Here is a 12,017-nt window from a genome sequence, read left to right as displayed (position 1 = left end):
AACCTAGGATGACCCATCCACCTGTTCTCTGGCAGGGCAGACTTGGATGTCCCATCTTTAATGGAAAATTCCCCACGAAAAAAAAGCCAAAGAAAGTAAAGTGGTAGTGCAGGTTGCCACCTCTAAAGCACTGGTCTGACTACCACGATCAGAAGAACACGGCCTGATCTGTGCCTGATTTGAAATAAAAAGGCGATATCATCCTGAAATACAAATACCCAAGACCGAACGCACCACCCCCTCTGTACCCCCCCCCCCCCGTCAACACGCCAGTTCTGCTCCTGCAGCCCTGCTGTCTTGAGCCTTAAAGCCCGGGGTCGACCTGTTGTTGGAGGAGGGGCAGATGTGTCGACAGGTGGTGCCGCGGATCTTCGCTCAGTCAAAGGCCCCCTTCAGCAGCCATGAAGCATTTATGAACAGGCCTCAGCTGCTCTTCCTCTCCCCTCTTCTTCTTCCCTCTATTTTTTTTTTTTTTTTTTTCTTGCAAAAAATCTGTCATTCTTTCCCACGTCAGTCTCACTCTTATACCCTTTCGGTTACACACACACACACACACACACACACACACACACACACACACACACACACACACATCAGCGTCTAATAGATTATCTCTCTTTTCACTCTGGGGTTTGTTGTGTGTGTGTGCGTCTGCGGTGTGTGTTTTGAGTGTCCCTCCTCAGCACAAGCGAGTGTATCTGGGCGTTTGGAGCCCTCAGGTAAATGTTTGTGCTGCGGGAAAAAGAGGCCCATGCTCACAAATTGATGGAAAGAGCTAATTCATGCTAGTGTGCAGCACCTTTTTTTTTTTTTACTTGTTCAATGTTGCGGTACAGGTATGTTTCTCTGTAAATAAAAAGCACACACGCTGACATGCACTTAAAATAATGTGCACGCTCCTATTGGCTTTCTGCTGATTTGTGTGTGTGAGCCGCGAGTGTGCTGACTCTTAAACAGGTAGAACTGAAACCCTGCAGGAAACCTGTCCGTGTGTGTATTCGTGTGTGTGTGCGCGCGTGTGTGAGGTCCACTCCTCTGCTCTTTGATCCTCGTCTTGACAGCCCACCACCTGGGACGATCCGTCACACGCTGCATGGCTCCCGGGCCCGGCTACGCCACGGGAATCACAACACACAGGAGCGAGCGCAGCGCTAACAGCCAACTTTTCCCCTGCACATTATACACTGTCAGAATCGCTAATGCTAACACCGAAAGCTAACCCTCCCATATACAGATATGCCAAAAATGCCACCAGAATCATAATTCACTTGCAGCTAAGACCCATACAGTGTTACTGGAATTGCTAATCGCACACAAGGGGCCAACGCTTGAACACAGGTGCAATTGGAATGATAATGGAATTATAATGTTAAAAAAAGCTCCCTCTTGTATACACACAGTCTCATTCACTCTGCACCAAGCACACACCATAGTGAACAGTTACAGGCCTCACAAAAATCATGATGCAGGCTACACTAAAGTGCTTTATCTAGGCAGAGTCGTGTTGGCATTTTTATGTACATTTAGTCAAATCACTTTTTCTTAAAGGGCCAATTTGAACATACGTTTATTTTGGTTTTTGGGCAGACCTCGCGCTTGTGAACTGTGATTCCACATTACGTGCATCCAGTGGTGGAATGTAACTAAGTACATTTACTCGAGTACTGTACATAAGTACACATTTGAGGTACTTGTACTTTCCTTGAGTCTTTTCTTTTCACGCCACTTTCTACTTCTGCTCCGCCTCCATTCAAACAGAAGTATTGTACTTTTTACTCCACTACATTAATCTGGCAGCTTTAGTTAGTACAGTAGTTACTTTGATGTACTCGGGTCGATGTACCCGTTTTAAAAGTTTTATTTTACATCAGAAATATGGGATGTCAAAATAAGCGGCAACAATTTCAAAAATATGTGACAAAATGTTCAAAAACAACGTCAAAAATGTAGTAAAAAAGACGACCAAAACGTGGTCGGGTTGGATCAGTGGATAGAGCGAGCGCACATATATGGAGGTGTATACCTCGACGCAGAAGGTCCAGGGTTTGAGTCCGACCTGAGACGATTTCCTGCATGTCATCCCCCTCTCTTTCCCCTTTCATATATTGCTGTTCTTTCCATTAAAGGCTGAAATGCCCCCAAAAAATCATTAAAAAAAAGACGACCAAAACATCTGAAAAACGTAAAAAAAAAAACCTTACCACAACGTTGAGAAAGGACAACAAAAGTGTTTTTTTTTCATGGTTGAAAGAAAGACAACACATGGGTTAAGTACATTTTCCTGATGATACTTACATGCTTTTATTCAAGTAACATGTCCAATGCACAACTTTTACTTGTAACACAGTATTTTTACAGTGTGGTATTAGAACTTTTACTTAAGTAAAGGATCTGAATACTTCTTCCATCGCTGCGTGCATCAATCTATTTACCGTCTATAGCTGCACCATATGAGGTGGCAGGTTGGAAGTTGTATCTATCAGCGAGTTGTTAAACAGGTAGCAGAGACGCTGCGGTCAACCTTTCATAACTGTTGAGCGTTGGTAGACAGTTCGGTAACTTTTCCATTTGGATTCAGCCACAGAAAGCCATGTCAAATACTGTATATGTTTCATTGTATTTTATTTATTTGCCACACAAGCCATTTATTCAAAGCGGCATAAGCAGCATATGTGTGTGTGTGTGTGTGTGTGTGTGTGTGTGTGTGTGTGTGTGTGTGTGTGTGTCTGTGTGTGTCTGTGTGTGTGTGTGTGTCTGGTAATAGGGAGTACCTATTAGATGGCAGAGACATCACATAACTCCATAGCTCCCGGCATACTTGAGCTCAGTGTCAAGGTGAGCAGAAGCCTAATTAGCCAGAAGAAACTCTTCAACTCTCAAGTTCTGGAGTATTTCTGTCTTTGTTTTTTTTTGATAAATTTACTTATGCTGTTATTATACAGTGTACCCTACATTATAGAGGGAAACGTTGCTCAGCTTGCTAATTTGCAGATCAAAATGACTTAAAATATGAAAGTAAGGACTTCGATTTTGTTTGGCTTTTCCATTTTTTATCCCAGTTTGAATTGGTAAAGTTTTTTTCATTTTAACCCTTGATGCTGTCTCCTGCAACAGGACAATACATACTTCATATGTCTTATTTAATAAATATAATGGAGAACCTCTACATATTGGTGTTATTACTTTTACTTAAGGATATTGGTACGTCTTCCTCGACCTTATCCTTAGTGCACATGTGTCAAAATCAAGGCCCGCGGGCTAACACTGGTTCCTTTTGCAAATTTTGATCCGGCCCGCATAACAATTTAGGTTTGCAATAAAATTTTGGCCTGCCTAGTTGTGCGTCATACCAAAAAAACGGGACTGTTTGCACAAATTCACACAAGAATGTTGCAAAGAGTTCAGATTTTCACGATTTTCCATTTTTTGGGTAGGCTTTTCCAATTTTTGTTCCCAGTTTGAATTGCTTTTTAATTTTAATAACTATGATGGAGTACTTTTCCATATTGGTGTCACTATTTTTTGGATATGAGTACTTCTTCCTCTACTTTATCCTCAGTGAGTCCAGTTTTTATCATGATGATGGAGAGCAAAGATGAAGCAGAACTGCCAGAGATCTACAGAATGTGCAGGGCCACCCCTTAACCGGCACTTTTAATTCACTGTGTAGAATTCAGTGTGTTAATCATATCAGTTTGGTGACCTACATGGAGTAAAATGTAAAGATTTTCACCCAGTGATATTCTAGTTAGTCTGATATATTAGTCAGTCGTGACTAATTTCCCCTCTTATCGCCATGCCTTTAACTAGTAGAGGCTGGTGTGAAACCCTCGGTGGTAAATTAATACTGATAGTATAAGTGGGGGGAGGCTTAGGGTTTAGTGAAGTGACACCCTGAGCTACCTTTCACGCTGGGGGTTGTCGAAAGAAAAAACACTAAGCTGGGAGTTATCCCGGCTAATACACAGCCTCTGCAGCATCTGAATCGCAACACCAATCACGTTGCTGACGCTAGGCTAAGGGCCAACTATTCAACAGCCGTGGCACCCGGAGGACACCGCAGGAATTCAGATCCATTACGCTCCCAGCCCCATCAAAGGGACTCTGGGAATCGGATGCCAAATCTGCTCCAGATGCTCGCTGTTGGATTTCACTAAGATGCACTGCAGGGCAAGTGTCATCAGGGCCCGATGTCTGCGATATGGGCAACAAAGCCACCACCAGTCCGCCTCACTCCCACTGAGTTGATTCGTGCCATAAGCACAATGGAGAGGACAGCAAAGCAGGTGTAAACAATGGTGCACTCAGGCTCATTTCTGGACAAATAAATACACGCCGAAATGAACAGATGAGCAAAGCTGTGGGCAGAAGGTCCAACCATATGCATCTGCAGCGACTGGAGGGAAGATGTGGATGCTAAAACCAGCACAGACCGGTGGATCACCTTAATATAATGTGTGTTAAGCTTGTTAAGCAAGTCAACGAGGACTGATCGCGTTGGTTAAGGCGCTGACACACTAACCCAATAATCAGCCGTTGGACAGTCTGGCGAGGTCGGTGACTCGAGTCTGTTCCGTTTGTTTCTGCTAAGGCTGTCGGCCTTTATTTTGGCCGACCTGACATGTTCAGTCGGAGGCAGGGCTTTCGGGACTCACCCGGAACAGCGAGCGGAATGAGCGTGACTAGAGTCTCTCAAAATCTGACGAAAATCTTTTAAACTGACCTTTGTTGATCTGAAATGAAGACAGATTCAGCAACTGGACAGCCTATTTCTTGCTTAAAATGTTTTCAGAAACATGTGTCAGTGAACTATTTTAGTACAATATGAGATTGTATTCTGAACGAAGCCGCCATGACAGTCTGGCTTTGAATTTCCGGAGAAAACAAACCCACGTGATGCGTTCGTCCAATCAGCTGCGGGTTTTCATTTTTGGGCGACAATACAGATTAGCGCCGCCTGCTGTTATGGAGACGTATTACGTCTCGTGTCTTCGGTGTGTTCTGAGGCACTTTTTGGACTAACTCGGGGAGACTGATCAGACCAACTTGCTTTTCTGCCGACGGTTGGCTGTCTGGTTGGTGTGTCACCGCCTTTAAATGCAAGAAAACACTCAAACACTAAGCTGAGACGAAGCCTGTGGTATCGTGGTTGCTCTTGATTTGTGTGATTTTCCTCCAACCTGTAAGCAGTCAGTATATTTATACCACTGCATCACAGTGGGCTGTTAGTCTGTTTAGTCTCCAATATATAGTTTGTCCACCAGTAAGCAATTTTATTTATAGGTCATCAGGTTTTCATTGTTTAATGTGATGATTCATCCTTCTTCCAGTTGACTATTTCACCATTGCACCCTCCATATTCTTAATGATTGTCTCAAGGAGTGTTTATCCATTTTTGCTCTTCAGTCTTGTTTTTAAGTTCCCCTGTGGCTGTTAGAAAAGTGTCACGATGAAGACATAAATACAGACAGAAGTCCATAGTGGGACTTTTTTTCCAATGTCTCCAACAGCTGCTTTATATTTGAGGGAAAGAGACGAGTCACACCTCTGTGTCTGCGCTAAATCTCTCCCTGCTAGGTTTTTTTGCCTGACAAGTGCAAGTCGGGCAAAAAACCCTCTTCTCTTCTTCCTCTCGTTTGTGTGTGGTGTGCACATGCACTTGAGTGCACACACAGTTCTGTATGTGAGTGAGTGAGTCAGCAACTTAGTGAGCTTTTGCTTGGTAATTTGCTTGTTTTCCGGCAAAGAAGAAATAGCTTTTTTTTAGTAGCCTGATGATCAAACTATACCACACACTGAAATATATTTACTCTGAAGCAAGTGTTTGATTTAGTGAGAGATTGAACAACCCCTCGTGGGTGTAAACTAGTGAGTGAATGAGTGAGGGAGCGTAAGCAATAAACCAATGAGTAAATACTTTCCGTAGTGAATGGCGGAGTAAGCAACTGTTCACAGATTACTCAAGGATTAATGAAGAGGCAAACCCCTGTCTCCGCCACCTCGGTGTCTTTGTAGGGTTTGTGTGTGTGTGTCGCTGGGCGCGCACACACTTTCCCCAAGGCTCAAGTCATCCGCACTGAAACAAATCCAAAAAGCGCTCTCTCCCTCTCCGCTAGGATGTCTCGTCCTTAACATTCACTCAGCGTCTGCCAGTGTCGACAGGTGATGCCAAGCCGCTGAATAGAGAAAATGCTCTTTGTTGCTGCTTATGCTCATCCCCTCTCTTTCTCTTCTCTCTTCTCTCTCTCCCTCTCTCCCCAGGCTGCTGTTTTGTCACGTTTTACACAAGGAAAGCTGCCCTAGAAGCCCAGAATGCACTGCATAACATAAAGACCTTAACAGGGGTGAGTGTGTGTCCTGGTTTCTCCTCTGCCTACTTTTCTCCTCTAATCACACACTTACAGCAGCACCCAGAGGCGGCCCCGCCTTGACCTGTGTGTGTGTGTGTGTGTGTGTGTGTGTGTGTGTGTGTGTGTGTGTGTGTGTGTGTGTGTGTGTGTGTGTGTGTGTGTGTGAGTGTGAGTGAGTACACTGGTATGAACATCAGTGTGTGGCACCAAAGTGTGAGCAGGTTCGCATCTGACTGCCAGTGCTAGTTTGTGAAACAAAGTGGAAACTATTGAATTGATAAGTGAAGAGTCCATGTTTAAGGTACGCTGTGAAAGTATTCTGGTAAACGTTACGTTTATTTCCCATACTTGTATTTTGGGTTTCTATTAGAATATGTTTACATGCTTTAATGTTCATTTAACGCATTATTTTTCCTCATATTGTCTGTCTAAATATACCTGTATTCACCCTCCGTCTGAGACGCCCTGTTTTGGCACTCGTCTCTTTAAGGCACCCCCCCCACGCCTCCCGAAAAAGTCCAGTCTGCTCTGATCTGTCAGCGTTTGTGGGTCTTCCGCATCTGAGCTTTAGGAGTCTCTGCACCGTCATTGCAGCCGGGGGAGTGACTGTAACGGATATGTACGATATAATACGATACTAATATTGTGGTGTTTTAATTATAGTTTTCCAAATTTCCAAATTCAGTCATCAAGACATTGCTCTACAGCACCACTGGAGGTTAAAAATGTTTAACGTTTAGTTTCTGCATATCTGGAAACCCTCACACAAGCCCGACTATAAAGGCGCGTCCTGCTGCTGTGGCGTTGCCTTTCTTTCATGCTGTCTGCTCCATTCTCCACTATTGTTCCCTCCCGAGGCCCAGGAGAGCAATAGAGGAAGTGGGCTGGCTCTTGCTCTTTTAGCCCTGTGTGGATATTTAGAGGCCCCCAGATCCCTTCTGCCGGGGCTATTGGCTGCCTCCCCGCCTTTCCTCTTGGCTGCGCCGGCTAACTGGAATCTCATCAGTTGAGCGCCTGCACTCGCCTGCTTCTGTCAGTTGGATCAGCGGATAGCCCTCCTGGGCAGGACAGGGGTGGATTCTGCGAATCCCGCAAGAGCCATTCGCAAGGATTTGTGCTCGGGTTCCCGAATTCAGAGTCAAGCTTGTTGTTTTGCACGGAGTCGCCGTGTTAATTGCTCGTGGAATAAGTATGTTAAATTTGGTCTGTTTTCCTGCGCCGTGAGAGTTAGTCACTTATCCCTTGTTGGAGGTGTGAAACAGCCCTGGGGAGGACACATACTGCAGCCGTTTTAGGATTATAGGAACATGAAATTGCCTTCTTCTACACCATAACACCCTCCCTCCCTCTGTTCCGTCTGGTCATCCCTCCGCCTCGCTAGCTCCTCTCTCCTGCGGCACCTCTATCTGGTTCTTATGTTTGGGGCTTTTTGAAGTCGGATACCGACACATTTGGATTGTAGGTGCTTGCAAGGGCATTAGTTTAGTTTCAGAAGGGGAGGGGGACAGAATAAAGTCAAGGGTTCTTCAACCTTCAACTAAGTTAATTAAATTGAATTAATTAAATTTATAATTCATAATTTATCATTTTCACCCCTGAGTCGTATCTTCATCTTTGTATCTTCCTCTCAGGCAGGCCCTAACAAGTCCCGTCCAATCAGGGGGTTAAGTCAGCCTGTTTGTAGTCTGAAAGGCAAGGCCCAAGGTTGTTGCTGCAATCCAAGAATGTCATTTAAAAGATGAAACCACAAAGTAAGAAACTGCAGGCCCTGTCTGTGAGATTAAAGCCGCGTTTCCACCAAACGCTTTCGGTGCAGTACCCTTAGAACCTAAGACATGTACCTAAACCCTGGATCTGTTTTGCGTTTCCACCGCAGACACCACTCTCAGGTTGCTTTCACACCTGAGCAGCGTGGTCCGTTTTAGCCGAAGCCTGGAGCGTTTCGACAGATAGTCCGGTTGGTTTGGGGCGCTGCGAAGGCCCGTTCGAAACTCTGGTGCGGACCATACAGACAAACTCCGGTCCGCTTGAAAACGGGGGGGGGGTCTCGGTTAGCTTCCGAGAGCACTACAGTTCAGTTTAGTTTAGGTCCGTGAACCAAAAACAGTGCATCTACTAGCCAAAAGAAAGAAAACAACAGATGAAGACACGGTGGTCAAAGCTGCTTCAGTGTCAGAGAGCCATCTCCCTGTCTCCCGGCCTTCCTATATATATATATATATATATATATATATATATATATATATATATATATATACACAGGTGCAGGGCCACAGTAACTCAGGAGCACCTGAGATAGGCAGAGAGGGAGAAGAGAGCAAGGGGTTGGAGGGGCTGGGGAGCGCATAACAGAGTTGTTACAGGATGGTGGAAATGCGGCTTACATGTTTTACTGGGAGTACTTGAGAGATTTGAGTCTCCAGTAAACTCATTTTTGTTCTTGGCAGTGCGGGGAAGCTGAGAGCAGGGGAAAAAAAAAAAAAAAAAAAAAAAAACTTTGTCCGTTGAAGACCCAGACGACATTGATCGACAGCACAATATGTACGTAATTAAACTTGCATCGCATTCATCATGTCAGAGCTGGACAACGCTGACCGGCTGACATCCCATTTTTAATAAGCGTCCGGTATTGACGGACGACAGATATGGTTTATACACAGGCACATGAGAAGGACCAATAAATACAGTACACTCTCAGACACACACACACACACACACACACTTGCAAAACACTGAGTCGATGTTGGCATAATGACGGATCATTAAGTGCTTTGCGCAAGGGTTTGTTTATAATCTTTTAGTTTTAAAACTGGCTCCAAAACTGGCAGGGGAAGGAGTCAGCTAGAGACAGAGGAAAAAAAAATAGATGATGAGGTGATGGTGAATTAATTGCTGAATGAGGCGAGTCGAGACAAAAGGAAGAGCTGATGGAGAGAGAAGGAGAAATTCAACGGGAGGTTAAGAGAAGTGATGGGCAGATGGACAGGAAGAAATAGGTGGAGTAGAGCACTCCAACACGCTCGAGGGCAAAGCAATAAACGGGCCGCCGTTAAAAACCAATACCTGCTTATTAACTTCTCCACTCTCCTGGCTTGTAAAAAGCCAGCGAAACAATGTTGGTATTGGCACTCTTCCCCCTCCCTCGCTCTCTATCTCTCCTTCCAAAAAGCCAAGGCTCTAACAGGGGGGGAGATGTGATCAGAGTGGAAAGCTGGACGGGCGCCAAATTGGAGAAAAAAGGGCACCGGTATTGGCAGCACAACCCAGTTGAACGGCTGCCTCTTTTCATTTTTCTTTTTTTTTTGGGGTCTGTTGTTAATGTGATAAATCTCTCCCTGTACAACCCGCTCTCACTCCCAACTCGTGAAATTCTGGCGCTTGCCGTGGCTCTCATCTTCAGATAGTGAAGCAAAAATCCCCCTTTACCGTCTGTATGGAACGCACCGGGCCGAGCAGAAGCTTGACCGCGGTGCTGTGAGATGGTGCAGTATTAACTATTACGAAAATGTGAAAAAAAAAAAAAAAAACAACAAAACGCTAAAAAGCAACAACAAAAACGATGACAAAAAAAGGTCAAAACCGCAAAAAAATCGTCAAAAATAAGCACCCAAAACATTGAAAAAGTGACAAAAACATTGGGAAAAAATCTCTAAAATATAAAACTTGTCGCTGATAAAAAGTGACTGAAACGTTGAGATAGGATCATGCAGTATTTACCCTCATGTTCTCCTCGGGTCAGATTTGACCCGTTTTCAAAGTTCTTTTTTGAACATAAAATATAGGACGTTGATAAAGTGCTGAAAATGTGTAAAAAAAACACAACAAAACGTTAAAAAGCAACAACAAAAACGATGACCAAAAAAAGGTCAAAACCGCAAAAAAGCGTCAAAAATAAGCACCCAAAACATTGAAAAAGTGACAAAAACATTGGGAAAAAATCTCTAAAATATAAAACTTGTGGCTGAGAAAAAGTGACTGAAACGTTGAGATAGGATCAACAAAAGTATTTTTTTCATGGTTGATGGGAAGACACAAGGGTTAAGAGCCACAACGGTAGCGAGTAGTATGGAAAAAGTCAGCGTAAAGAGGTTAGTTGGGGTGGGACTTTCACCCAAGAGACCGGGGGTTTGTGTCCCGTCCTTGTCTCGCGTGTCACTGAAACGTACATTTTCACCGATGTGATTGGTGCAGCTCGGTTTCAAGGGCATAGTTAATGAGCATCATTACTGAATGCCAGAGTGACTCGCTGAGCAAATTCAAATTGTGCTCTCGCGAGAACTCTGGGTTTCCAGGGTAAGTTAAACGTACGTGCCGACGCAGAGCGTCGAAGAATGGCGCCGAGAGTCCCGACCCAGAGTGTCAAAAAGCGATGCAAAGAGTCCCAACCAAGCGCGTCTGAATGTGACGCTAAAGGAGACTTTTGGCGTCAAACGCCAAAGACACCTGACCAAAGCGTCTGACCGAGGGTGCCCGATGACGACAGTGAATTGTTAAAGGTCCCATGACATGGTGCTCTTTGGATGCTTTTATATAGGCCTTAGTGGTCCCCTAATACTGTATCTGAAGTCTCTTTTATATAGACCTTAGTGGTCTCCTAATACTGTATCTGAAGTCTCTTTTATATAAACCTTAGTGGTCCCCTAATACTGTATCTGAAGTCTCTTTTATATAGACCTTAGTGGTCCCCTAATACTGTATCTGAAGTCTCTTTTATATAGACCTTAGTGGTCCCCTAATACTGTATCTGAAGTCTCTTTTATATAGACCTTAGTGGTCCCCTAATACTGTATCTGAAGTCTCTTTCCCCAAATTCAGCCTTGGTGCAGAATTACAGCCACTAGAGCCAGTCCCACAATGAGCTTTCCTTAGGATGTGCCATTTCTGTGTCTGTAGCTATTGAGGAGGAGAGAAGGGGGGGCACTTTGCTCGTTTGAAAGCCATGATGTCTCTCTCTCTCATGGGCGGGCCAAATTCTCTGGGCGGGCAAAGCAGAGAAAGGGGAGGTAACCTTGCTCCTTATGACCTCATAAGGAGAAGATTCCAGATCGGCCCATCTGAGCATTCATTTTCTCAAAGGCAGAGCAGGATACCCAGGGCTCGGTTTACACCTGTTTCAAGCCACTGGGTGACCATAGGCAGGCTGGGGGAACGCATATCAATGCTAAAAAACCTCATAAAGTGAAATGTTCATGCCATGGGACCTTTAAGTGTCAGGCAGCGAAGAGTTGCTTCTCTGCCAGCCTCTGAGCCTCTCCACATCACTTTCCATCACTCTTCAGGTGTCTCTGCCGCAGCTTTGTCAGCGATCTGACAGCGCACGTTTACCAAAATGTATGCATATGGGATGTATGCACGCAGAAAGTGCATATTCACTTCTGCTCCACACCCTGTCTGTCAAAATTCAGCGATGCAGCAAGGTTTCCACAGTATATACAGGTCAGAATAGGAACTGGGAGGCGCATTGCTAAGGCTTCTTGTTTTCAGTTTTTACAGACTCTTTTTCAAAAAGAAATGCCTGGGTTTTCTTTAACAAGGTGTGGATTGGTTCCGTCGCATACTCAAGTTGCTGTGTCTCCCGCTGTAAGAAGACACTTATCACTGCAGTCTCCGGTAAACAATGTCATCTTGTGAAAAGCTTTCGGTTTACAGAAGAATCTTGGGAAAGGT

The 12,017-nt window shown here is 44.6% G+C and overlaps 1 protein-coding gene across 7 annotated transcripts in view; it reads left to right on the top strand.

The window, feature by feature from the left end:
* The window catches only part of celf2 (cugbp, Elav-like family member 2), a 229,123-nt gene that overhangs the window by 139,755 nt on the left and 77,351 nt on the right, over positions 1-12,017 (top strand). For all 7 annotated transcript variants that reach the window (XM_028570259.1, XM_028570256.1, XM_028570258.1 and 4 more), the window contains one exon: positions 6,262-6,344. In XM_028570259.1, the coding sequence (XP_028426060.1) occupies positions 6,262-6,344 (83 nt within the window). The remainder of the gene's footprint in view (positions 1-6,261; positions 6,345-12,017) is intronic.

This window comes from Perca flavescens, chromosome 23 (genome assembly GCF_004354835.1).
Source record: "Perca flavescens isolate YP-PL-M2 chromosome 23, PFLA_1.0, whole genome shotgun sequence".
In the NCBI taxonomy this organism is placed as follows: Eukaryota; Metazoa; Chordata; class Actinopteri; order Perciformes; family Percidae; genus Perca; species Perca flavescens.
The sequence above is the reverse complement of the archived record's forward strand: the minus strand, read 5'-3'. Positions and strand labels throughout refer to the sequence as shown.